Source organism: Terrapene carolina, unplaced genomic scaffold (genome assembly GCF_002925995.2).
Source record: "Terrapene carolina triunguis isolate 2854851 unplaced genomic scaffold, T_m_triunguis-2.0 Scaffold275, whole genome shotgun sequence".
Taxonomy (NCBI): Eukaryota; Metazoa; Chordata; order Testudines; family Emydidae; genus Terrapene; species Terrapene triunguis.
The window spans coordinates 651,793-677,520 of NW_020664626.1; the positions used below are offsets into that span (position 1 = coordinate 651,793).

The 25,728-nt window shown below is 42.9% G+C and overlaps 1 protein-coding gene across 1 annotated transcript in view; it reads left to right on the forward strand.

The window, feature by feature from the left end:
- MRPS5 (mitochondrial ribosomal protein S5) overlaps positions 1-25,728 on the forward strand; it is a 79,858-nt gene that overhangs the window by 27,508 nt on the left and 26,622 nt on the right. The window contains exons 3-5 of the mRNA XM_024213933.2: positions 4,373-4,498; positions 5,591-5,824; positions 14,022-14,056. Of these exons, the coding sequence (XP_024069701.1) occupies positions 4,373-4,498; positions 5,591-5,824; positions 14,022-14,056 (395 nt within the window). The remainder of the gene's footprint in view (positions 1-4,372; positions 4,499-5,590; positions 5,825-14,021; positions 14,057-25,728) is intronic.

The following is a 25,728-nucleotide window of genomic DNA, read 5'->3' on the forward strand; positions in this document are numbered from 1 at the left end:
AAGTGAGGTTCTTACCCACAAAAGCTTATGCTCCCAATACTTCTGTCAGTCTTAAAGGTGCCACAGGACCCTCTGAGTTTGTAACAGTTCTCATTGATTGAAATAGTCTCTTGCAATCTGTGCATCAGTAATGGGACTATTCAACACCTTCCTTGAATGCAGATTATTGATTTGAGGGCAGTTAAATTATGTCAGAAAGAATGTGTATATTAAAAATTAAATGCAGTATAATGGTCTCATTAATTGCACACATGCATAGTAAGTAGCAGGTATGTAATGTAATTGGTAGAAAGGTTAAGTATACTAGCTAACATTTAAATCTCAGCAGATTGTTTTAGAAAGATTTGTGAATTTAAGTGTTCCTGTTAGGTGCCATGACCACTTTGGAGGCTGAAATCCTCTTCTCATTCAGCATAAATACAGTCCTCTTTCCCCACTCTTTCCAATTTGTAACCTCAGCTCTGATCTAGAGGGCCACCTCTGTAGATTGGTAAGTTACTCATTCCATACTCTGGCAATACATGACCTTTTCTGAATCTGTCAGCAAGGCTGCCAGTTGTGGTGATGGACTGTGAAAACCAATTCTACTAGGAAGCAGAATGAGTCCATCACTTTGTTTCACTGTGGTCCCTGAACAATCTCTGGTAATTCTGTTCTGTATATGCTCTTATACCATGCTTAGCACTGTAGTATCCAAGCCCCTTTCACTAGTGCATTAAGCAATGTGACTAACATCTATCATAGTGTTCTCTCCTCCTCTACCTAGGCGGAAGAAGTTGCACAGTGGATTGTGTGTGTGTGTACACATGATACTATGTGTTTTTTAAAGACTGCAAGGTCAAACAAATGCACCTTGCACTTAGAGGGGAAGGTCTTTCATTCCTGTGGGAGTTCATTCCACAGTCTTGGGCCAGCCCTTGAAAAAGCTCTGTCTTGTCTTTGTTATTATACATCTGGACCCAGAGTAAACCAGTATCAGTTACCTAAAGATTCTATATCCCATTACAAACCAAGCAACCCATTGTCTCTAAAGACACGATGTCATATTTCAGCTAACGACTTGTACATTTTAATTTTTTTGAATCCCCTTTTATTTGCTTGGGGGGATGGGGGAAAGTATTTGAAATGAAAAAATGTAAGGGGGTTTTGTGTGTGTGATGACTTAAATATTTGTACACTTAGAGTAAATGTGTCCATAAAAATGTATTCTCAGCTGAAACTGATACGGTTGGCCTAGAAATAAACATTTGTTATAGAACCCCTATAAAGATGAGTTTATAAAGAGAATATAAATTTCCAACTATAATGGTGCTAGCAAGCATTACTACTCTGGAATAAAACACATTTATCATGGCATGTTCACTAACCTTTTTAAAAATGTATCAACAATATTAGTTTCTTTGAGTCCCTGCTGTTAAAATCTGCTACATGACTGATTTGGCATCAGACAGTATTCAGCAAAAGTTGTTTTCAAGTGGAAAAAATTCTACCTATTAAACAATATTTAATCTTTCTATGAAATTAACTACTTCTCTTACAAATACTAATATTGATACATGTGTGGTTCCCTCCACATCCCCAACTAATCTTTCTTCTTTGTTTATGCTTTGGGGGAGCTGGGATTCTTCCTTTTCAAATGAGCTAAGAAATATGCCTTTAATCTTGGTAGATTGTGAGAGATTGGACTTTAAAATTGTGATGATGTTAATTTTTCTGCAATCTTAGAAAATGTTTGGGTGTTACCAATTTGTGTTCTAATTTTCATCTCCCTCCAAAGTAAGTACAGCTGGGCTTGTGGTCCAAGGACAGTCTGGTGTCACAAGATGGGGTATTAAAAAATTTGACCTGCACAAAACCACAAACGAATAATGCACCTTTTGCAGCCCGTGGCAATATAACCTTTATAGCATACCATATCTATGTATTGCATCCTGTTAACGTTTTTGTGAAAACACGTGGCTTTGCAACTGGAGCTATTTTAGCAGTAGGAGACTGAAGCCGGCACATACTAGCCTTATCTTACTGAATTTAAATAAATACAAAATAAAGATAAGCCACAAATCGTTAGGAAGATGCATGTGTATCCTCAGGCATTACAAATACATTGTATGAATAAAGGCAATGGCAGGTTATGGGCGTTCTGTGCTGGCTGCACCCTTGCTTTCTGCATTGCAGAACTTCACTGGTGCCATTGTCTGGGGATCTGTGAGCCCGTATTGAGAATAAGGCAGGATATCTCTTTCCATGATTGGGGATCTTCAGCAGTTATTTTGTGTTGCTTTTTAGACAAGTCGCTTCTGTCCAACTGAACTATTTTTCTTCCTCTGATTGCTGGTATTCAGACTGCTACTTTAAAGAGAGAAACCCAGAATGTGGTCCAGCCTGAGACAGGAGATTTAATTTACAGTAGTGATGTCTCTTGCGGGCTGAGGCATTTGAGAGATGTTTCCAGGTCACTGTTGATGGTCAGGCTCATTCATTCTCAGGAGTTGAAGCAATTGTCTGACTGTATTCCTGATTATCTTCTTTACTGGATTTTGGCCTAGTTGGGAGAAAAACTGGCTTTATAACATGTTGTGAATATCTTCGTCACATCATTTGAGTTTTAATTTGAAAAAAAAGCCCAAATCCTGACTTTTAGAAAAGACCTGTGTTTCAGCTTTATGTAATGGTAGCGTAGTAACCTCAGTTAGTAAATATGCATGCAAGCCATGTTTTCAGGTCTTGGTCTGAACGTGAAGATGGTTACTTCCCATGCCTTATGGCACAGCAGATGTGCCCAGACAAGATATACAGGAGGCTGTGAAATTAATTTGTTTTTCTGAATGTGTCTTGTTCAGTTCTTTGATGATGCTCTGTAAAGCATCACACCTTAATGAGGGGTGGAAGGAAGGATATAAAGGGTGGGAGAACCCTGTATTTCATCAGTGTATGAAAGCATTAACTGATATAATGAAAGGAGCATAAACTCTGGAAGGCAAGTATAAAAGTGTAATTAGGCAGGCCAAAAAAATTGAAGACTAACTAGTAAAGACACACAATCTAACAGCAAAAATATGTGTAAGTACATCAGAAGCAGGAAGCCTGCCAAACAGTCATTGGGGCCACTGGATAATCACGGTGCTAAAGAAATACTCAAGGAAGACAAGACCGTTGCAGAGAAGCTAAATTAATTCTTTGCATCAGTCTTCACTGCAGAGCATGTGAGGGAGATTCCCATACCTGAGCCATTCTTTTTAGGTGACAAATTTTAGGAATGTCCCAGATTTTAGGTGTCAGTAGAGGAGATTTAGGAACAAATTGATAAACTAAACAGTGTTACGTCACCTTGACCAGGTGGTGTTCACCCAAGCGTTGTGAAGGAATTCAAATATAAAATTGCAGAACTAACAACTGTGATGTGTAACCTATCACTTAAATCACCTTCTGTACCAGATGACTGGAGGATAACTAAGGTGACACCAATTTTTCAAAAAGGCTGCAGAGATGATCCTGGTAATTACTGTAAGCCTCACTTCAGTAACAGGCAAATTGGTTGAAACTATAGTAAAGAATAGAATGATCAGACATATAGATGAACATGATATGTTGGGGAAGAGTCAACATGGTTTTTGTAAAGGGAAATCATGCCTCATCATTCACAGCTCCTTAAATATCATCCGTACGTATATCTCACAATGATTGAGAGGATCAGTGTGCCACAAGCTTTCGTGAGAGCTGTCACATGACATCGTTTATGAATAAATACCATGGAAGTGGTGTGCTAGGTGTAGTGATTTGGTAAGGCCTGCTAGGAGTTGCTGTTACAAAACAGTGAACTCTTTGCCAGCTGGCACCAATGGGTCGCTGTGTCACAGAGAGCAGTTACTGCTATTGCCAATGTCAGTTAGTAGCGAATGATCTTGTTTTGTTCCTGTCTTGTGCTACCAAGGCCATTAAAACATTACACTGTCTAGGAACGGTGTTGATTTAAAAACAAAATTCAAAATAGATTTTAAACCCTGTGCTCACCTGGGTACCTTCCTTACCACAGTACTTATGTGGTTTCACCTCCTCTGCAGTGGCAATGCAAACCATGTTAGAAACCATTGTTGTTTTGAACAGTGTTTAAACAGAGTTCCTTCCATTAATTTGTTTTGAGACCCAATGCACACAGGGCCAAAAAGAGATGGGGGCAGAGAGAGTAGTGGCGAGAGAGAAGGATACAGGCAGAAGAATACATGCTTGCTTAAATGGGCATTAATGGGGGGGGGGGGTGTTATGCATTCCCAGAATGGATCACCTAAGGGTTAGCATCTTGAATATTTTGTTCAGTAATGTTACCAATATTAATTATTCTGATACCATACTTACGAAAGCCATTTCATTACAGTGACAGCTGATGAGCTGTGGAAAGGGGTTTTGGCAGAGACCGGTTCTGGAGCAAAGAAGGGAAGAGGAAAGCGAACCAAGAAAAAGATCAGGAAGGATCTCAATAGAGGCCAGGTCATTGGTGAAGGTAAATACATAAATAACCATAGGACTGGTAAATGTGTTGCTCTTACTATTCATAGTGTTTTTGGTTTGTAATTAGGGTTGCCAACTTTCTAATTGCACAAAACTGAACACCCTTTCCCCGCCCCTTCTCTGAGGCCACACCCCCGCTCACTCCATATCCCACTCCCTCCATCGCTCGTTCTCCCGCACCCTCACTCACTTTCACCAGGCTGGGGCAGGGGGTTGGGGTGCAGGAGGGGGTGAGGGCTCTGGCTGGGGGTGTGGGCTCTAGGATGGGTCTGGGGATGAGGGGTTTGGGGTACAGGAGCGGGCTTGGGCTCCGGGAGGGAGTTTGGGTGCAGGAGAGGGCTCAGGGCTGGGGCAGGGGGTTGAGTTGCGGGAGGGGGTGAGGGGTGTGGGCTCTGGGTGGGAGTTTGGGTGCAGGAGGAGGCTCACGGATGGGATAGGGTGTTGGGGTGCGGGAGGGGGTTCAGCATGCGGGCTCTGGCCCAGCGGCACTTACCTCAGGCAGCTCCTGGAAGTGACCAGCATGTCTGGCTCCTAGGCGAAGGGGGCAGTGGGCTCTGTCTACTGCCCGCCCCCCGCAGGCACAGCCCCTGCAGCACCCATTGTCCACTGTTCCCAGCCAATGGGAGCTGCGGAGCCAGCGCTTGGGGTAGGGGCAGCACGCAGGACCCCTATGGCCGCCCCTGCGCCTAAGAGCCAGACATGCTGGCTGCTTCCAAGAGCTGTGTGGAGCCAGGGCAGGGCATTCTAGTCAAAAACCAGGTGCCTGACAACCCTATTTGTAATACTTTTTATAAATAGTGCAGTTAGCACATTGGCATTAATTTCTGTGGAGTTACGACAGCGTGAGATGAGCGCGCTCTCTCTCTCTTTCCTTTTTTCTTAGGTGATTTTGATAATGATGCTCCATTTCACATAGCTCAATTTCCAGTTTTTAATACAAATTCTGTCTTGTGAAAAGCAGTTGAAATATAAGTGAACATTAAAACATCCATTTTATTAGATTCACCTTATGTACTGTTGAGTTTTAATCTTTAATTTTGCATTAAATGCGAGGGAACTCTTTTCATGTTTTGCTTTTCTTAAGGACGTTCTGGTTTCCTTTGGCCTGGTCTCAATGCTCCTGTGCTGAAAAGTGGGGTAGTCCAGACAATTGGTCAACGAGACAAAGAGGAGCAGGAGAAGGTGCAGGCTGAAATTATCCGGCGGAGGGATGAGTGGGAGAAGAGAAGAAAAACAAAGGTGAAGAAAGAGAGAGGCTGGACTGGAAATTCCTGGGGAGGCATCAGTCTGGGACCCCCTGAGCCAGGTCCTAATGGAGGTAAGAAGAGTGAATATAATTACCTTCTTAGAGAGAGGCAGGGGAAGAAGAATCCATACTTTCTCAGCATTTTAAATTTCTTCATAATTATTCTCCTCTATGTTAGGAACTATAAGAATTTCTATACACAAACCCAGGCAGTTAAACTAAAGAGTTAGTAATCTTAACTGGACTGACAGTTGTTACATTAATGCTCAGCACTAGTTGACTGCTTCTCAGTTAAACTTTTGTGAGTCTTAAAATGTGAAAACACTTTTTGTATGTCTTACCTCAGCAGCCGTGAGTACAAGATGTAGCCATATTTGTAGTGTTCCCATTAGCTTAGTAACAGAAATAAAGATTTCATGTTAGCATAAGCAAGGAAAGAATAGCTAATAAAATGTCACATTAGAAATACAAATTATAGGAGATAAGTATAAGGCTATCACCTTGCATATTTAAACCTCTTACCCAAACTCAAGGCCCCGTGCAGTTGGTGGCAAGGTAAGGCTAAATTCTGTTTCATGTCCTAGATCAGTGGTGAGCAACCTGCGGGCCACATGCAGCCCATCAGGGTAAGCTAATTGCAGGCGCGAAACATTTTGTGGACACTGACTGTCTGCAGGCACGGCGCCCCGCAGCTCCCAGTGGCCACGGTTTGCCGTTCACGGCCAATGGGAGCTGGGGAAGGTGGCGGAACACAGGAACGTGCTGGCCGCCATTTCACGCAGATCCCATTGGCCGGGAACGGCGAACTGCGGCCACTGGGAGCTGTGGGGGTCCGTGCCTGCGGACGGTCAACGTCCCCAAAATGTCTCGCGGCCTGCTAGCAGATTATCCTGATGGGCCGCATGCAGGCTGCAGGTTGCCCACCACTGTCCTAGAGTCTCTCCAACAGTCTTTTGTGGTAACTAGAAATTCTACAACAGCTTCATTTAGAACAAAAAAGTTTTTAACAAATTAAATATGAAAACAAGTAACACTCAGCAGAGTAATGTCTGTGAAACAGTTAACGTTGACATTTATATTGTCATGTTTAGGTTTTTCTGGTAATATTCCATTGAGATTTACCAGACAGTTCACATTTCTCTGCAGGATTGTTTCAGGCTCTCTGCAGGTTCAGATGTAATTGCACCTATTAAACTTGATTGATGTTTTCAAAGTTTTCTTCACACCCATAAGAGCCAGTAGCATAATTTCTTTTCCTAAACTAAAGTCTAGCTTCTGGAGCATATTTCTGCAGCAAGGGATGGATTCTGTGGCAAATTTAATGGCTGCAGAATACACGGAACCCTTCCCAAATTATGCATATTGAGGTTTTCTAATCTTCTCTCAAGTCACTTCTTTCAGCTCCCCCAATCAGTTTGTGGGTTTTTGTTTTGTATAAACTCCCTCCAGTTTGCCAATACTTTCCAGTAATATGCTGCATGGAACGCCATATAATGTTCCAAGGGTGCATTTGCACCAAAGCCATGGAAACTGGAACCATTACCTCACTGTTTTGTGAGGTTATGCCTCTCTGTCTGTTCAGATTTATCTACAAGTTGCCCACCACTGCCTTCGAGGTAATGGTGGATCTTCCATTACTCAAAGACTTTAAGTCAAGATTAGACGTCTTTCTAAAATACACACTCTAGCTCAATCACAAGGCTTGATGGAGGGCTCCTTGGGTGACATTCTCAGACCTGTGATGTGCGGATCATCCTAGATTATCAGAATGGTCACTTCAAGCCTAATCCAAACATCACAGCTAATCGCTGGGACAGCATCTGTTTTGGCCATGTATACGTTCTCATACCGCCATGTAAGGTGGTGAAATGACTCAACTGGGAAAATAAATCAGTCAGCAAGGCCTTTTCCTGAGGGAAGGTTAGGAGGGGTGGGTTATTTATACCTTTCTATAGAAGGCAGGGATGGAGGGCCGTGTGTTCGCCCGCACTGCCAAGTTCTGCTCAGACAGGTTCTGCAGCCAGGTATGTGCAGTGTGGCTCTGTGGAGGCAATGCATTAAGGACAAGAATTGCTGTTGGTAACCATGTATCTTGTTCACTGTGCTGTCTGATTCAGCCATCTATAGAAGCTTAGCTCCACAAATGCTTGTTTAAGAGCGGTGTGTTTTTTGGGTTGTTGGTATTTGAAAATTCTCTCACCTGCCATATGAGAGGCCTACTGACTCCTTTTCCTTTAGAATGTAAGCTCTTCATGGCAGGAACCATGCGTCTTTCATGGCTAGGAAGAGTACAGCTTGTTGTGGGCATAACCAGAAACAAATTATTATTAATGTTTAAAATAGTCAGATAAGAGAGTTAATTTAGTGTTCAGTAAGTTCTGAAACAGGAACCTTGGTAAAGATGTGACCAGTCCTATTGGCAAGGTCCATCACCAAGAGAATTTGTTAGAGTTTATATATTTTGAATCTTGGCATTTGCCAAAGGCTGTGCCAAAGAGACTTGCTTACTGTTCCTTTTCCCCAAAGTGGATGTTAGAGCACAGGCCAGTCAAAAGGATCTGACTGCATTTCAGCTTCGTTTGTATCCTTTCTGCCCTAGCTCTCATGAGCCAAATGAGCAGGAGCAGAGGGTAATGGTACAGAATACTCAAAATTCTGCCATGCTCTTGGATTTGCTTTTTGTCCCTTATGAGACATTTCTGAAATGGAATTCTGTTTTCAAAAGTAACTTGCAGAGGGGAAGCTTACATTTATTCCTATAATTTATATGGGGAAAAGAAGGATCATGCCTTTTGGTGCCCCAGGTGTAGCACACACCTGGCCAGTGTTTTCTTATCACCATTCTGAAAAGACTAAATCATGAATGTTATGTGAAATGTTTAGTTTTGTAAAGATTGCTTCCTGACTCCTACAGGGCAGAAAAATGATGCTATAGTTGCATTTGACTGATTTACAGAGAAATTTTTCAGGCAGCCCTTTAAATTGAATACCCTTTAAAGTATTGCACTAACATATTATGGTTGATTTGAAGTGGCAAGACTCTTTTTCCTGTAGTTGTATAGAAATCTGTATCAAATAAGTCTCATGGTTGCGTGCTTGTTTGCTTGAATCATCGTAGATTGTCTAATATTATATCATTCAAAATATTCTAAAATAATACTAGAGAATAGTGTAGACATGATGGAAGGGAGCCATTTATAGAATTGTTACATCCTCTAGCAATATGACCGCTTCCAATCAATGCATATATGTTCAGTTCACTTAGGGTAGTCATCTGAGTAACAGTTATGCAAGTAGGCAGCTCATGCATGCAAATGATGAAATACACAAATGGATCATCACTGGAACATACTGTGCACAATTGTTTATTCCCCCAGCACTTCTTCAGCAGTGAAGAGCTCGGAAGAATAGTGTGTGTAACTTTGGTCCTGGAATGAGTACAGAGTTTGGATCTCTCAAGAATTGAGTAATGGTGCCCCAAGAGTTTCAGATTGAATTGAGAGAGGAAGGCTGGTCTTGTCGTCAAGGCACTGTACTGAATTTCAGGATACCTGGGTTCTGTCTCCAGCTCTGCCCCAGACTGAGTGCCTTTGAGCAAGTCACTTAACCGCTCTGTGCCTCACTACTTCTTCCAGAGATTGCACATGTCGGGCCACGGCAGGTGTGCGCACACCCCGGGCACAGACATCAGAGACTTGTTTTCCTCAGCAGTATCTGTTGAGGTGGCTTGAGCACCCTCTGTTACCATACGCCACTGCGGGCTGGTGTCAGAGTGGAGCCACCCACCTCAGTTCCTCCTTAATGCCAGTGATGGTTGTCAGAGCGAATCCAGGCTTGAGTGATTCACGTACTTCCGTCACTCTGCTTTCTATATATCTGTACTTTAGTAGCTTGTTGGGTATACTTAGTTTTAGTCAATTTTGATAGTTTTAGGGTTAGGTGTCTGATTTTGGTCTCTCTTGACCCTTTTTTCTTGGTACTGGGACCAGTACTGGAATGATGCCTTGCTCATCAGGGTTTAAGTTCTGCAGGATCTGCACAAAGCCTGTGCCAGTCAGTGACCAGCATCCATCCTGCCTGAAATGTTTGGGAGAATCCCACATTAGTGACAAACGTCACATCTGGAAAAACTTCAAGCCCTGCCCAAAAAGCGAGAGAGTGGTGAGGCTTAAGGGCTTGATCGTGGAAGCAGCACTTCAACCCCCGTCAGAGTCGTCACACAGGGAAAACGCCTCAACTACATCAGCTTTGGTACAGAGCACCCCACCAGACATGTTTGCAGTTCCTCGGTCCCATTCTTCGGTACCGAAGAAAAGACTCGGACCTTCCTCAGGTTCTGCCTCTTGTTCTTCTGTGTCAGTACCAAAGCAAGACAGAGGCAGACACTCCACAAAGCATTTGTGAGAGAGGCCATCCCTGGAACGCTCATCACCTCCCAAGGGGGATCTCCACCTTCGGGGCCTGTGTCAGGTTTGTTGAGGTCTCCCGTAAAGGTCATTAACAGAGCCAGCAGGCAGTGCCGCACCCAGCCACCCCAGGCACATATGCAGCTGCAAGAAACGTGTTTAGTCACTCAGTACTGGTATCATTGGCAGCAGAAGGTCTGCAACCCATGCCAATGCCTGGGGCTCATAGCTCACTGCACTGAGATCCTGCAGCACGGTTACCCAAGCCTCCCCTCAAGCTTGTCTTGTCAAGAGGAAAGCCTCCTCTATTTCCCCGCTACCGCCATCCCTGGGCTCAGGCTGTCTCTCAGCCCCTCTTCTGTCAGAGGCATCTGACTCCTCAGGCTCAGAGGTGAGGTCATTTCTGTCCCATCCAGGACATAGCACTCCCCCCCCCCCTCCCCCATCAGGGTCATTGGCACCACGGTGCCATATGGCAAACCCAACGTTGGGCCCCAGCTAAAGGTCAATGCCCTGGATAAGGAGGGGTCCCAGGCCCATACCAGTGGCCATTCTGGTCACCATGGGGCATTCCCCCTCCAGCCAGGTCCTGCCCTCAATGCTCCTGGTGCACTGGAGACACGGGCACCAAACGCACTACCCTCCAGACCCCGGTGCAGAGACTGGATCCGGGCACCAAGAGCACTGTTCTCCCATATCTGCTACTGAGACGGGTTCCGAGCAGCTGGAACTCACGCAGGCCGCCTCTCCACTGCATGCTGCGGACCAGCAACCACGTCAGATGCCTGCTGCCTCCTCGTCTTTATCATCAGCTGAGGCTGTTGGGCCCTCAAATTACTCACCGTGTCAGAGGACCACAGAGCCCATCAACAGCTTTTAAAAAATAGCCTCTGTACTTGGCATTCAGGCAAAAGAAGTGTCCGAAAGGTCTCACCAGTTGATGGACATCCTGATATCGATGACCCTGGCTAGGGTGGCTCTACGAGTTAATGAAACCATCCTGGAGCCAGTCATGGCTCTTTGGGAGGCACCCTCCCCCCTGTCCCCTGCAGCCAAATGAGCCCAGAGGAGGTGCTTTGTCCCCTCTAAGGGGTATGAACATTTTTACTCTCACCACCCACTCCCCAGGCTCTCCTGTGGTGGCAGCTGCCAATGAGCAGGAAAGGCAGGGACATCGAGCTTCCATGCCAAAAAGCAAAGGCTCAAAGAGGCTGGATCTGTTTGGTTGCAAGCTTTATTCTTCAGGAAGCTGCAACTCAGGATTGCAAACCAGCAGGCACCCCTGAGTCGCCATGACTTCACTTTCTGGGAGAACGTTAAGAAGTTCAAAGACAAGTTACCCGAGGAGTGTAGACAAGAGTTTGCAGCGATGAGTGAGGAGGGTAAACTGGTTGCCAGAACTGCCCTCCAAAACAGTTTTGGATGATAGTTTGGATATGAGAAGGCATTTATGGTTGCAGTCAACTGAGTTTTCCCTAGAGGTCCAACACACGATCCAAGACCTCCCTTTTGAAGGCCCCTGTCTGTTTTCAGAGAAAATGGATGACAGGATTCATAGCCTCAGAGATTCCAGGGTGACCGACACTCAAATCCCTTTGAATCTATACTCCAGTGACGGGGGGGCGGGGAAGCAATTTCTTCCACAGCAGCCATTCAGACACCAGAGTTTTGCTCCCTGATCCCAAAATCCACCAAGAAAAATGGAAAGGGATTATAGGAGGTGCCCCCCATGGCCCTCTTCAGCATCAGTGGGCTCATACCATCCACCCACCCCCTTCCAAACAGGCATTTTGATGGGATACTCAAGGACAGTGAGTGTACCAGCCACCTTAGTTCCATCTGCTCCCCATTGTTTATTTACCAATTGCTTATCTCATTTCCTAAGTGGTGGGGCCACATAACATCAGATTGGTAGGTCTCAAACACGGTGGAATGGGGGCATGCCATCCACTTCATTTCTATCCCGCCCCCTTTCCCCATCCCTCTTCAGGGACCACTGTCACGAGATTGCCCTTCAACAGGGGTCCACTCTTTTCTTCAGGCAGGGACCATAGAGGAAGTTCCATTTTCCCTCAGGGGAAAAGGCTTCTATTCCCACTACTTCCTGATCACCAAAGCAAAAGGGGGTCTCAGGCCTAGTTTAGATCTGAACAAATTCCTGAAGAAAATAAAATTCTTCAAGCGCTGGTCCCTATGTGAATTCCAAACGTGGGATACGCGTGCGCCCAGATCCAGAGATTTTAACAAGCAGCGTCCATTAGCCCAACACCCATGCATGGGGTGCACGCACACCTACAGTGGAATGGACATATATCCAGCACATCTTGAAGAACAACAGTTACGGGAAGGTAAGTAACCGCTTTTCCCCATCTCTACAAAGGAGATAATTCTACTTCCTTCTTCCACTCTGTCTTGGCTATTTTGATTTATAAGATCTTTGTGGCAGGGACCATCTCTTAGTTCCACAATGGATCCTGGTTTTGGTTGGAGCCTCAAGGCATTAGTGTAAAACAAATTATTGTTTTGGAGAGAGATCTGTTGTTAATTATAGAAGTTAAAGTTATAATAACTTACAAGTTTGCCATTTGATCTGGCATTTTCCAAGCTTAGTCTGAGCCCAGATGTTTCAGGGGAAGGGGTGAAGAAAAAGGTAAGTGGTTTGAACCAGGTCTGTTTAACTATTGAGTTGTTACAAGTATGGTGGGGTGGGGAACATGTTTGTTCCATTTAAGTAAATGTCACAATTTTTTTTTCACAACTCTCTAATTTTAAATTTTCAAACTAATTAAAGACGAGAACTTTCCATTTTTTACAAAAAAATGTAATGCTGACATTTGAAGTTGAAATACATCGCAGTATTGTAGTTAGTTATCATCATAGTTCCAATGCACCAGCGACTTCAGTCAAAACTAATTCTGTACTGATGTCTTGTGCAACTATAGCGCTTCCATGCTCTGCAGGAGGAAGTGGGTCTCCTCAGTGTAGAAATATGTGCTGAGTGCCCCAAATAATTCAAATGAGATAAGTTGTTAGTACGTTTATAACACCTCTGTTCCATTTATACTGTAACTCCATGAAGTCTAGACTCACTATGCATCCCCCTCGTCTGCTCTGTAAGATACCCCAGTGTGTGCTTTGCTTCTGACATCGTACTACACAACCTTGCTAACAAGGCAAGTTCCATGTTATTTTTAACAATAGTGCATGGTTCCAAAACTTGATATTTTATCCTACCCAATGGGAAATAAAATAAGAATATTAAGAAACTTACAGAATTATGTTGTATTGTAAGCAAACAGCAAAACCTCCCAGGACTGATCTTGTCTTGATAGGCTTGTTTCAGTGAGGTGGCATGGCAAATGTGTTATCAGCATGATGCATGCTGGGCTTCCCAAAGGGCAGAGGCCAGGAATCCACAACAAACCTAAACTTTGTGTACCCTGAAATGGAAAACTAAAGGTGCATCTGATGAAGTGGGTTCTAGCTCATGAAAGCTTATGCCCAAATAAATGTGTTAGTCTCTAAGGTGCCACAAGGACTCCTTGTTGTTATTACTCTATAAATGTGCCAAATGCCCATCTTATTTTGCATTTAGGGAGCATACATTTCTAAATGAATTTGATCATTTAAAAATATCTTTGCAGATCACTGTAAAGAAAACAAGCCGTGGACTTTAGTTTCGTGTATATAAATTGCAAGCCATGCCCAGAGTCTACATGCTGCAGGGATTAGAAATTAATTTGTATAAGAAGCTTTGTCCCTTTGTAATATTATATCACCTGTCATCACAGGTCGCCCTAGTGCTGTATTGATAATTAGGAGCAAATAAATGAAGTACATATTTGTTTCTTTTCTCCCAACAGAAACTTACGAAGACTTTGACTCCAGGGTAATTGAGGTAAGTGTTGCAAAAATCTTCAAGGACTTATATTTTTAAATATAAAATAATTACGTTTAAATCCTACACTTTAATTATTGGCCTCTGATCAATCAGCTTTATTGTGATGGAAGGTAGACTGACTGAGGAAAATATGAAACAATGTTCTATTTCAGATGCACAATAAAATCTGCCGTTCTTTTAACTGATGTTTGATCTTCTGTGCTATACAGATAGTATCTAATTCAGAGGCAGCTTTGTATGACATTGAAAAGACAAATGTTTGAAGATAAAGCTTGTGCATAGTTCTTCCTTAAGCTAAAGCAGGTTGGTTGAAGAGACTTCCTCATGTCCCCTGTTCTCTCCTACTACAAAACAAAGCTCCATATAGCAAATACCAGCGGTTCTCAAATTGTGGCTCAGGACCCCAAAGTATTTTAATGGCGTCGCCGGGGCCTGCATTAGACTTACTGGGACCCAGGGCTGAAGCTGAAGCCCGATCTCCACCCCCACATGGGGCAGCAGGGCTTGAGCTCCCTCCCTCATCCCCTATCCTCCCAGGTCATGTAGTAACTTTGTCGTCAGAAGTGGGTTGTGATGCAGTGAAGTTTGAGAACCCCTGGCAAATACTATAGCTCCATTTATGAAGAAGCAGAAGCAAAAAGACAAGTCAGTTATAAGAGGTGTGCATGGTCGGTCCCCTCCCTCTTTTTAAAACCAGAAAAGCCAGGAAGTTTTGTTGTTGTTTTTTAATCTCCCAAATGCCTTACCTGATGTGCCTCAGACCTTCTAGGGAAAACTCTAACCTGGCATAAACTCAAGCCTGTGAAATTTCAGGTTGATTTAAGGTGGTGTTGGTAACCACAATCCTAAGGCTGATAATGGAAGGTTAGCCTTCAACCTTAATAATAGAGATGCTCTTTTGTCAGCATATATTCTCTAATTGGATAAAATTTTAGTACCTTTTAAATTGTTGAGGAAAAGATGTTAACGCCTAACTATATTTACTTCCACTGGTCTTTTTATGTCCTCTTGATAAGCAAGCTACAACACTGTCTGTAGTTCCCAATATCTAGTTCAGTCTTGACACCGTAGATTCCCTCAGACCTACCTCTCAGTCTTTAGTCATGGTGAAATATTTTGGAATTATTCTGAATCTTCTTCAACTTCATGATTGGTTGCTTTTTTCTATATCTTTGGAATTTTTTTAAGAGCAGTTACATTAAAATATATGGAGATATACCTATCTCCTAGAACTGGAAGGGACCTTGAAAGGTCATCGAGTCCAGCCCCCTGCCAGGACCAAGTACTGATTTTGCCCCAGATCCCTAAGTGGTCCCCTCAAGGATTGAGCTCACAACCCTGGGTTTAGCAGGCCAATGCTCAAACCACTGAGCTATCCCTCCCCCCATCATAGTGAATGTTAGCGTGGCACCCGAGTTCAGATTACTTTATAAAAATAAAGTGATCCAAAAGCCTGTGTGCGCAAAAACTCATGTATAATCCTTATTGAGTTCATGCCACAGCATTTTAACACTGGTGAGGAAGATAGACTGTATTACTGTTCTTGTTTCTAATGTTGGGGATCAGGGAACTACAGAAAGTGTAAAACACTTATTGAGCCTTCTGCACTACATCATATTCTATAGAGCAATGATTCTCGCATCTGAAATGTTGTGTGGATGGAGAACGTTACAGACGAGGAAAATTACATGTGCTATCTGCAATTATGACCTATGTCCAAGAATTCAGCTTGAAGGGCCTTAAAAGCTATTTTCAATATGGTTCTCAAAAATAAGTTGCATGAAATATGTACATTTGTTAGATTGTTTCTTTTCTTTTCTTTGTGTGTGTATTTCTATGGAAAATATTGTTGGTTGTTGTAAGGCTTAATTAGTTCACATTTGCAAAATTCTTTGTAATCCTTGTGTACAAAGTGAGGAGGTAGTGAGAAGTGGTATTGGTTACTAAACCCAGATTGCTATCGAAATATTCTCTTAACTGATGGCAAAACTTTAGGCTAAGGGTTATCCATCCAAGTTCCTCACCAGCCATGGTTTTAGGGAGCTGGTAGGAGAAAGTGATTTTAAACGATTTAAAACTTAATTTCAATTTGAAAACAAAATATTACAAAAATGGAGACTTTGTGGTGGGGAGGTATAAAGTTTTTATTGCACAGGTCTGGAATGACCTCGTTATTTATCAGTGGTGAAGTTATTAATGAATTATGCAATTCATCCAAAAGTAGTGGACATTAACACTTAACACCACACAACACCATGCCATCACCTATCATGTTTATGCCCCCCATTTGTCTTATATTAGTCTCTCTCTGTTCCATTTGAAATGCTTTAGTTGCTATGGAAACAATGACATTGCATAGGCAGTATTTAGTGATATCCTTAGATACAGAACAAAGTCGATGTCTGTGACTCATTTGCCACCAGTTCACATGCAATATTGTGTCCTTCAGAACGGATAGCAACTGTTTGAATGCCAAAAATGTTTTGCCCTCTATTAGCATGCTCCCCCTTTCTCCCCTGACTGCAGTGAGGCTGAGGCTGGGGCAGTGGCTTGGATCTCCATCAGAGCTCAGTAGTTCTTGGACAGCTATGCCCTTAGTGTCTCAGACCCCTTGAGAGGGCCTGAGCCACCTGCCTCTGAAATTCGTCCTCTTTAAGGTGTCTCAAGTTGGGCACCCAAAAATTCGGCTCACAGAATCACTCGTCGCTTGTGACAATCACGGCCCATTTTTATTCCTTTAAAAATAGTCCTGCTTCTCCTTCATGGGTAAGTAAGGAGGGAAGGTCAATTATGTGCTGATTGTGGCAGCTTACTGTAGACCAGTGATCCTGCCATTGGGGCCACATGAAATGGCAGGTTCTAGCAGCTTTTCAAAGCAGTAAACCATGCCCGTGACCCTTTTATGGGGCTGCACAGTGGGACCAGACAGCTCTGAAGAGAATTCTTCCGAGGGAGTTTCCAGCAGGAAATTGGGAGAGGAAAAGGTACTCCAAAGGCATAAACCATCATAATGGCCTCTGAAATCTTGTATTTTAAAATGCTGCATAATTTCAAGAGCATAATCTTTTCACTGCCACTTTAAAACAAACTTTCATGTGTTATTTTAAAAACAGGTAAAAGTGCTTCTTAACAAAGTTGCTTCAATTCCAAGCTAACTGATGTTTACACATCAATTATAAACACCTCAGAACAGAGGTGCATAATGAAAATTGACAGACTCTGAAGTACAATGGAGCTGACTGGCCTGTAACAGGATTTGTGCCCATGCATAAATCTTTGATTTTTAATTGCAAGTAAGTTCTCTTCACCTCATTAGAATTCTGTATGTGATTACAAATTTCACACAGTGTGTTTTTTCGGAAGAATTTAATCTAATGACCTGATCCAAAATATAAATATAATATGCAGCTTTTTAAGACGCACCCACCATTGGGCAGCTGCAGACTCTGGCACTGTGGAACGCCCTATAGAAAGCCGCCTTTCTGTCCTGCAGCTGGGACTGGCACACATACTTAGAGGAAAACGAATCCATAGAACAATTCCTTGCCTGCCAGAAGGCCTGTACTCCAGTTCCCCAATGCACCCAGCTCCTGGAGCACCTGCAGTAGGCATAGTGCAGATCTCCAATGTGGACCCCAATGGGAAGACAGATCAGATCAATGTAATTGACAAATTTACCTGGGAAGGAAGAGCAGAGTCTTTAGTACCATCCCCTCTCCATAAAATAGTAATCCACTGCTGCTGACGGGTTCCCTATAACTGAGTGCTTCCTTCCCCACGTGAATAGCTTTCCCCCGTTTGGACCAGGGCTGGAGGGACACTCATTCCCAGGACTGAGTGTGATTTCCGTATAGGGTGAAGGGGTCTCAGCAGAGTCTCTGATGCTGCTGTTGAAAAGCAGGTGGCCTCAGGCAGCTGCAGAAGGCTGTGCAGAGCTTGCAGCGAGGAAGGTTCTTGGCGCTGGATGGGCCCTGCAGAATGTGACTAGCATAGCTTTGGCATATAAATAATATGAATAATATAGTGATAAGTACCAAGAATGTATCTAATATTTTATGATCGCATGTCATTCTGGAAAGCTGGCTACAGGCTGCAGCTAAGGGTTCTCTTGATGCATCTTCCAGCGATAGTCCTGAACACACTGCGGCGGGATGGTGCTTGTCAGTGACTTCTGGCCAATAAACTACATATGAATTTCTGCGGCTGAGATATTTTCTAACTACAGAGTTGTGCATCGGCCTCTTAGACTATAGGCCCAATGAAAAGCTTGTGTCTCTCCCAGAGCTATCATAGTTTTTGTTACAAGAACATTCCCACTCAATAAGTATCCAGCAGGTTCATTATTAAATTCAGTAGATTTCTAACTCCATTTCTAATCATGATCTGAGTGCTGGGGGATAAGCTTAGGACATTACACACCCCTTAATCCACAGCAGTTCTCTTTGAAGACTTTGGGAGATTTTCACAAAGATCAAGTGTGGAATATGGCTCTTATACCTGGGTTCTAGTCCAGGCTGTGCCACTGGCTTGCTTCGGCAAGTCACGTACCTGCTCTGTGCCTCAGTTTTCCCATCTGTAAATGATGATGATTCTGATCTTCTTTGTATATCACTTTGAGATCTATAAGACCTGGGAAGTAGTAGTATTCTGATTATATAGTAACTAAACTTTCACTTATTTAAGTGTCTTGTCACATTCAGGGGTAAACAAGGCTTGCTTTTAGGACCATCACTGTGTTTCTGCCCTTTGTTTCTCTTCCCTTCCTCCTCCCTGTCTGTCTTCTTCTCTCAACACTTTCCCCCAAGCAGCAGCTCCCGCTTCCCTCCTGCACTCTTCCCTTATTCTATATGCTAATATGATCAGCAGTGAAATAGTTAAATGTCCACAGTAGGCTTTACAGTTAATATCCCAGGGAGATGAACAGGGTAACGGAGTGCCTCACACAGTTTGTTGCTTCAGGGTGTTTGCTGAGTCTGATGACAACACCGCATTGGTGTAAACTCCATTCACACTGAGAAGTCATCTTCACAACCATTAGGACCGAAACACTATTAATATTTTTTAAATAAAAGCTGCGATTCAGCAGACTCTGTACCTGTCATGGGACCACCCCAGTAAATCAAATGAGTGTTTACACTGGTGCATAAGTTATTTCCTATGAGCACCATTGTTTTAATAGAATCGTAGAAACAGAGGGCTAAGAAGGGCCCTCGAGAGGTCATCGTCCAGTCCAGCCCCCGCGCTCAGGCAGTATACGATCTCTGACCGGTGTCTAACCTGTTCCTAAAAATGGTAGTACAATAAACAGTTTTGCAGTATCAGAAGCTGATTGCCCACTGTAATGCCTTTTTTGTTTTTCTCTTAACACTGTCTTTAAAGAAAAAGGCAGGTGACCCAATGCCAGGTTAAACTTCCTAGGAGTGCATGCATTTCACAACATACAGCTATTTAGGATAACACATTGATTCAGCTGCATCCACTATCAAGAAAAAAGTTCGTATGGGTAGTAAATGTGCAAGCCTGTACATGTTAACCCATGTAACGCAGAAAAGACGCGTAAATGGTTAGTGTGGAGTTTGAACATATAAGTCAGCCCCACAGTCATGTAGATAGTAGACCTCCGTGCAGAATGCTTTCTTTGGGAGCTTCCACCATATGTCCTGAAATGCTATACACTGGCAGATAGGACGCTGTTCTCAATGCTCTGTTCTTTTCTTTTCATGTCTCTTCTGTGCACTTTTCAATGCTGTCTTTATGCCTGGAGCCATATTCGCTTCCCGATTCTCGGGCCACCTCTCTTAGTTCACGCAAGTCTCTCTAAAAACAAACAGCAGCTTCAGCAGGCTGACAAGTGAGTTTATAAATAAACCCAATACGTTGGATGATGCAGCCTTCAGACTGTTCATCTATTGGAAAAGCTCTTAGGGGAATTTACCTATAGAAGTCAGCTGGGAGAGAAGGCAAATATTGGCCACCAAACACCTGTCAGTTAGGAAGGGAAGGAGGACACCCTCCCCCAATCCTGACACACCCTCAAAAGGTACGTAGTGTGTTGGGTGGAGGACCCAAGTGAGACTTGCTCCTGACCCTGTCCCTTTTGCCAGCTCTTCAGGGCTTACCACAGCACCAGCCCTGCAATAATCCTCATGCTTCCTGCACAGTTTAGGGGTAAGAGACAGGATGCATGAATTATATGGCCCCATTACGGTCTCATTGAAATGAGGAATAGCTACTGTAAGATAGGTCAGTGGCTCTCAATGTTTCCAGACTTCTGTACCCCTTTCAGGAGGCTGATTTGTCTTGTGTACCCCCAAGTTCACCTCATTTAAAAATTACTTGCTTACAAAATCAGACATAAAAATACAAGTGTCACACCACACTGTTACTGAAAAATGGCTTGCTTTCTCATTTTTACCATATAATTATAAAATAAATCAATTGGAATATAAATATTGTACTTACCTTTCAGTGTATAGTATATAGAGCAGTATAAACAAGTCATTGTCTGTATGAAATTTCAGTTTGTACTGACTTTCCTAGTTGTTCTTATGTAGCCTGTTGTAAAACAAGGTAAATGTCTAGATGAGTTGATGTACCACATGGAAGACCTGTGCGTATCCCATGGGGTATGCGTACCCCTGGTTGAGAACCACCGAGACTGGGAATACAAAATGTCTTTTAACAACAATACTTTCACATAGACTTCTAAAAGTTACTTGTATTTTATCTAGTGGTTTAAAAAAACAACGTGGAAGCAGAAGTTCAAATACTTGTTGTTGTACCAGGGATATCATCTGTGGATGCAAGAGGCAATTTTCTGTCTGATTATTTTTAGCTGTCTCTTGCCTCCCTGTCTTGTCCATTTGTGTCACCTCCTCTAAATCTGTAGCCCATTGCCTCTTGGTTGAAATGGTAGTGGCACATCTTGTGATCTATTTTTCCATACAGAAATGTTGAATTCAGAACCCATATTCATCAGCATTTGAAAACTAAAGAGAGGAAGATTTGAGGTGAAAATAGGAAGCTCTCTCTTTGACTCCATTGAAATACATTGGGTGGACAGAGTGGGGGGGAACTGAGATTTTTTGCTAATATTGAAATAGCATTTTAGAACCACCTTGGCAACTAACAAAAATGTCTTGTGTGATTGAAAGGGGGAGGGGATGGCACACTGGAAATTACGTCTGAGTTAACACACTGACAGAACATTGTTCATTAATCTGAAAATGATGTACAATTATAACAGTCCCATTTAAAATGTTATTTCAAGCAACTTTACAGCCTGCTTTAGCTCTCTACAAAGAAAGGGACAAAAGCACTTCCCCAGACTGCGTACACTGGTTCACCAACCCCTTCTTCACCCAAATGTGCAGTTAACTGAAGCTGTTATGACAGCTGTACTCCTGAGCAGCCATCCGATGGTCCCTGTCCTCCTCTGATAAATTGGTCACTGCTCTTTGGACTTAATTTTCTCCTCCTGCCCTTGCTGAGAGGATCATCCAATGGGAAAGTGACTGGCTGTCTGTATTATTGCCATCAGCTACCCCGGCTATTAGACTGTTCGTCTGTTCTTGTGTGAGGTCTCCTGGGGGACCTGGGCGCTGCATTTTCAGACATGCTTAGAATCCACAGTTCTCTTTGACTTCAGTTGGAGTTATAAATGTTCTGCACATCTGAAAAGCCAGCCGAAGTTGTCTCAAGTTGGACATCCAAAATCAGAGCCCACTTTTGAAAATGTGGGTGACTGTTCTGTAGTCACACAGGAAGTATGTGGCAGAGTATGGGAATAGAACCTAAGAATCCTGACTTGATATTGTTTACTTGTATTCCCTACTCTGTCCATCTGTCTTTCTTCTAGTTAAATTGTAAGCTCTTTGGGAACAGGGACTATTGTTTTGTTCTGTTTGTTCAGCACCTAGCGTGGTGTGGTCCTGGTCCGTGACCAGGGCTCGTAGGCACTATAGTAATAAGCCACTAGACCACGCTTCTTCCTTCTCTGTTTCAAAGGAGGAAATTTAAAAATGAATAACTCCAGAGTTGGAAACATTTTAGAATTGATTTTCACCTGAAGTGAGCTTCAGTAGCTGTGTTCCCAACTCTAGACAGGGAGCTCTATCATGGATGCATTGACAAACTCTTTACTGCTGGGTGGTGAAATAACACTAGAATTGTTCCATTCCTCTTTCTTCACTAAGAAAAAAATAAGCCTATGTATGTATAAAAGTTCGAAAATGTTTAGTCTCCACAGATTGCCAGATAGCCTATATGACTTACATGAAATATCTTGATTGATTAAAGTGTTGTGATGTTTTGTTGGGTTACACAAAATAGTTTTTTGCTTTATTTAGATAGATGATGTGTGTCCAAAGAGTGTTGCTTCACTGAGTTTTAATTCACATAGCCCTTGTGAAGTTTTGCTGAATTGCTGTTTTCTGAAGATATTTCATCTTTGCTGTTGTGAGTAAACTAACTGAGGATTCATCGTAGAGTGTGGTATAATCAATAAATCATATGCCAGATGTAGTCATTCTGCACGTTAAGTCATATTTTACACCACTCGGTGCAGATTTTAGACTTGTTTTTCTGGGTTATAATTGCTAGAAGTTAAGTTCCATCTGTTTTCCCCCAAAGGAAGGGGGATGAGCAGAAGTTCCCTTTGACGTAACACTTCCATGTCATCTATTCCTTTGTGAAGGCAATTCTTTCTCCTACATGGTTGCCTGAAATAAGCGGACTTCATTCCTGAGAATAAATTTACATGACACGTGGGGGGGGAGGGATAGCTCAGTGGTTTGAGCATTGGCCTGCTAAACCCAGGGTTGTGAGTTCAATCCTTGAGGGGACCACTTAGGGATCTGGGGCAAAATCAGTACTTGGTCCTGCTAGTGAAGGCAGGGGGCTGGACTCCATGACCTTTCAAGGTCCCTTCCAGTTCTAGGAGATAGGATATCTCCATTAATTTATTTTATTTATTTTATGGCAGTTGATTAGGATTGCCTCCGAGAGCACTAATGCTTTGAGAGAAAATAATATGAATGTGTGGTCTAAAAGGCTTTAGCTAGTAGATGAAGATCAGTCTCAACGCTAGCAGTATCTCACTTTCTGACTCTGTTCACCTGTGTGTGATTGCACAACCCTTACGTAAGAGGAGCTCAGGCACTGGGGCTCTCCACGGTGGTGACATGCTGTCTCGCTCCTCAGCTTTCCGTGCCCGTAGCCCCACTCTTTTATACTTTAGCAGAAAGTAATGAAACCGTGAACAACATATCCTCACTCTGCTGAGCCCTAATTTCCCTGCAGGTAACCCAGGATCCCTTAGACAGGTCGAAACCCAACTAAGAGGAGCCACCCTGACAGGCTGGTTTAAAAAAAACCAAAACAATACCTGGTAGGAAATGTCCTTTCTGTCCCCAGAGTTGGGCAGTTACCCATGAGCCAAAATGAAGAGGGCACAAGGAAGCATCCTCCCCTTTGTGCTCGCACAGCTGAACCCTTTACTGACTTCTGTATGGCATGGAAGCACCTGCTACCAAGTCAGGAACACTTTTCTCAGCATTGCCCGGGAGGGGGAGAAGCATCATCTCACTTTCCTCGCTGGTCCGTCACCACCCAGGTGGAGCTCCTCTGTAGCAACGAAATAGACCACGCCTTCTCATATGGCTCTTCAGTTCATGAATATCCTGGGGATCGGCAAAGCACAAAATTCTTAAAAACCATGAGATACATTTTTCTTAAAACTGTGGGTGGAAGTTTGTGGATTTCTAAGTTTATTTTCTAACAAGTGTGTCAAAATAGAATTTATTTTAATTTAGTCACACCTCCGTTGCAGTATGTAGTTAAAACTAAAATATTCTAACAGCACCCGAGAGTTCTTTGCTTTTGTTTAGCTTCATGGTGTACTGTTGCAAGTGGCTTTTGCTCTTACAGTTCCATGTTTCAGTTGATTGCCAGTTTGGATACTACAGAGAAGGTTTTAGGTAATGTTGGGGCCTTCCGTGTATGTTCTGTTAGATGGGGTTTTTTGTTTGTTTGTTTTGTTTTGTTTTTTACAGTCAAGGTATAGCTATTAGATTAAATTATAAAACTAGCCATTGCACCATACAGTACTATAGCAGTTAAAGTCTGTTTATATCTGCTTCATTTGAACATGAAAAAATGTTTTAGGAGCAGCAGGAGGCTGTGTGGTTTTAATAGAGTATTATGAATTTCAGCTGATAACAGTAAGAATGGTGGGTCGTTTAAGAGATCTGTCATCAGCAGCAAAGATTGTTGGTATCCAAGGCCAGCTATAAACTGAAGTAGATAATTGAGTCCCATCATTTATATGGTAAGGAGCCTGGGTTTTGAAATAAACAAGTCTTGTTAGTATTCATACTTTAAATAGATGGCATACCTAGTGCTTCATTTGTATGCATTTTCTGTTTTTGTCATTCGTATTATCCTGTGCTGCTGCTGCCAGGGTGAAAGGACGGGGTGAAAGCTAACCCGCAAGGCTGTTTAATTTTATCCTGCATTTGCCATGCTTTTGTCAGCAGTTCTCTGGAAGTTAAATATACTGCTTTGCGAGAACCTTTTTATGAACAAAGATGCAGCCTTACCAATGTTTTGTGAACAACAACAACAAAATGTTACCCTACTGTGAACACTAGCTGTGTTTAGCTACTGAAAGAGAGTAGTAATATTTGGAGGTAGTGCCATTTAGCAAAAGAAAAAGCTGGCTTAACTTTTCCCTAAATGTGAATTAAGATACAAACGTGCTGAGGTTTCCAGTGAGCCGTCTCAGAGATCGTCACAAAGAAATACTGGCCGACTCTGAGTAGTAAAGGGTAGGACTGGGTGTTGTTGCAAGATGTGATTTCTAGTCCTGGCCCTCCTGTGTGATTTTGAGCTAGTGACTTAAACTCGCTCCCTGTACCTCACTTTCCCCATCTGCCAGTAATACTTCCAGTTTCACAGAGATGTTGTCAGGCTCACTTCGTTGTTTGCTGAATGCTTTGAGATCCTAGGCTGGCAGGTTCAAAAAAAGCCAAAAGTGACAGTGGTGCTTATTACTTCAGTTTTGAGCCAATGAGGATTAATAGCTACAGTTGTGTTTGACAGAGATTACATGTGCTATTGTTACACCTGTAAATGCAAGAGCTCTTTTCTTTTGTCATCTGTAATAAAATTAACTCATTTTCTTTCCTCACAACATGGGGCCTTCAGTGAACCGTGTGGCCACTTAGTAAATGCAATGCATAACAGTGTTTTGCAGTACTGCAGTGCCTTGCAGTTTAGCAGGGTCAGAATTAGAAAGCGAGACCTAGTATGCATGAAATAAATCAGGGTGGCGTCAAAGCTTGTAAGGTGAAGTCAGAGTTCTTTTGACTCTTGCACACAGGCAAAGGGAAGCATTAGAAGGAACCAGAGTCAGACCGGTTGTTTTGCTTGACACTGAAGCTGCCTCTGCCATTTGTAGAAACTCTCTGCCTTCTGGTCATTTACTCTTGTTTTCAGATTTTTGAGTTTTCGTTGCTTCTCTTTGATCATTGTCAGTTCAGTTGAGGAATTTTGTATAGGTCTGGCCACCTTTTAGCTGGGTCCTAGATCAATAATGCAACCCCTCCGAAATGTTGGATTCTTTCTAAAAGGGTGTCATAAGGAGGAGGGAGAAAACTTGTTCACCTTAG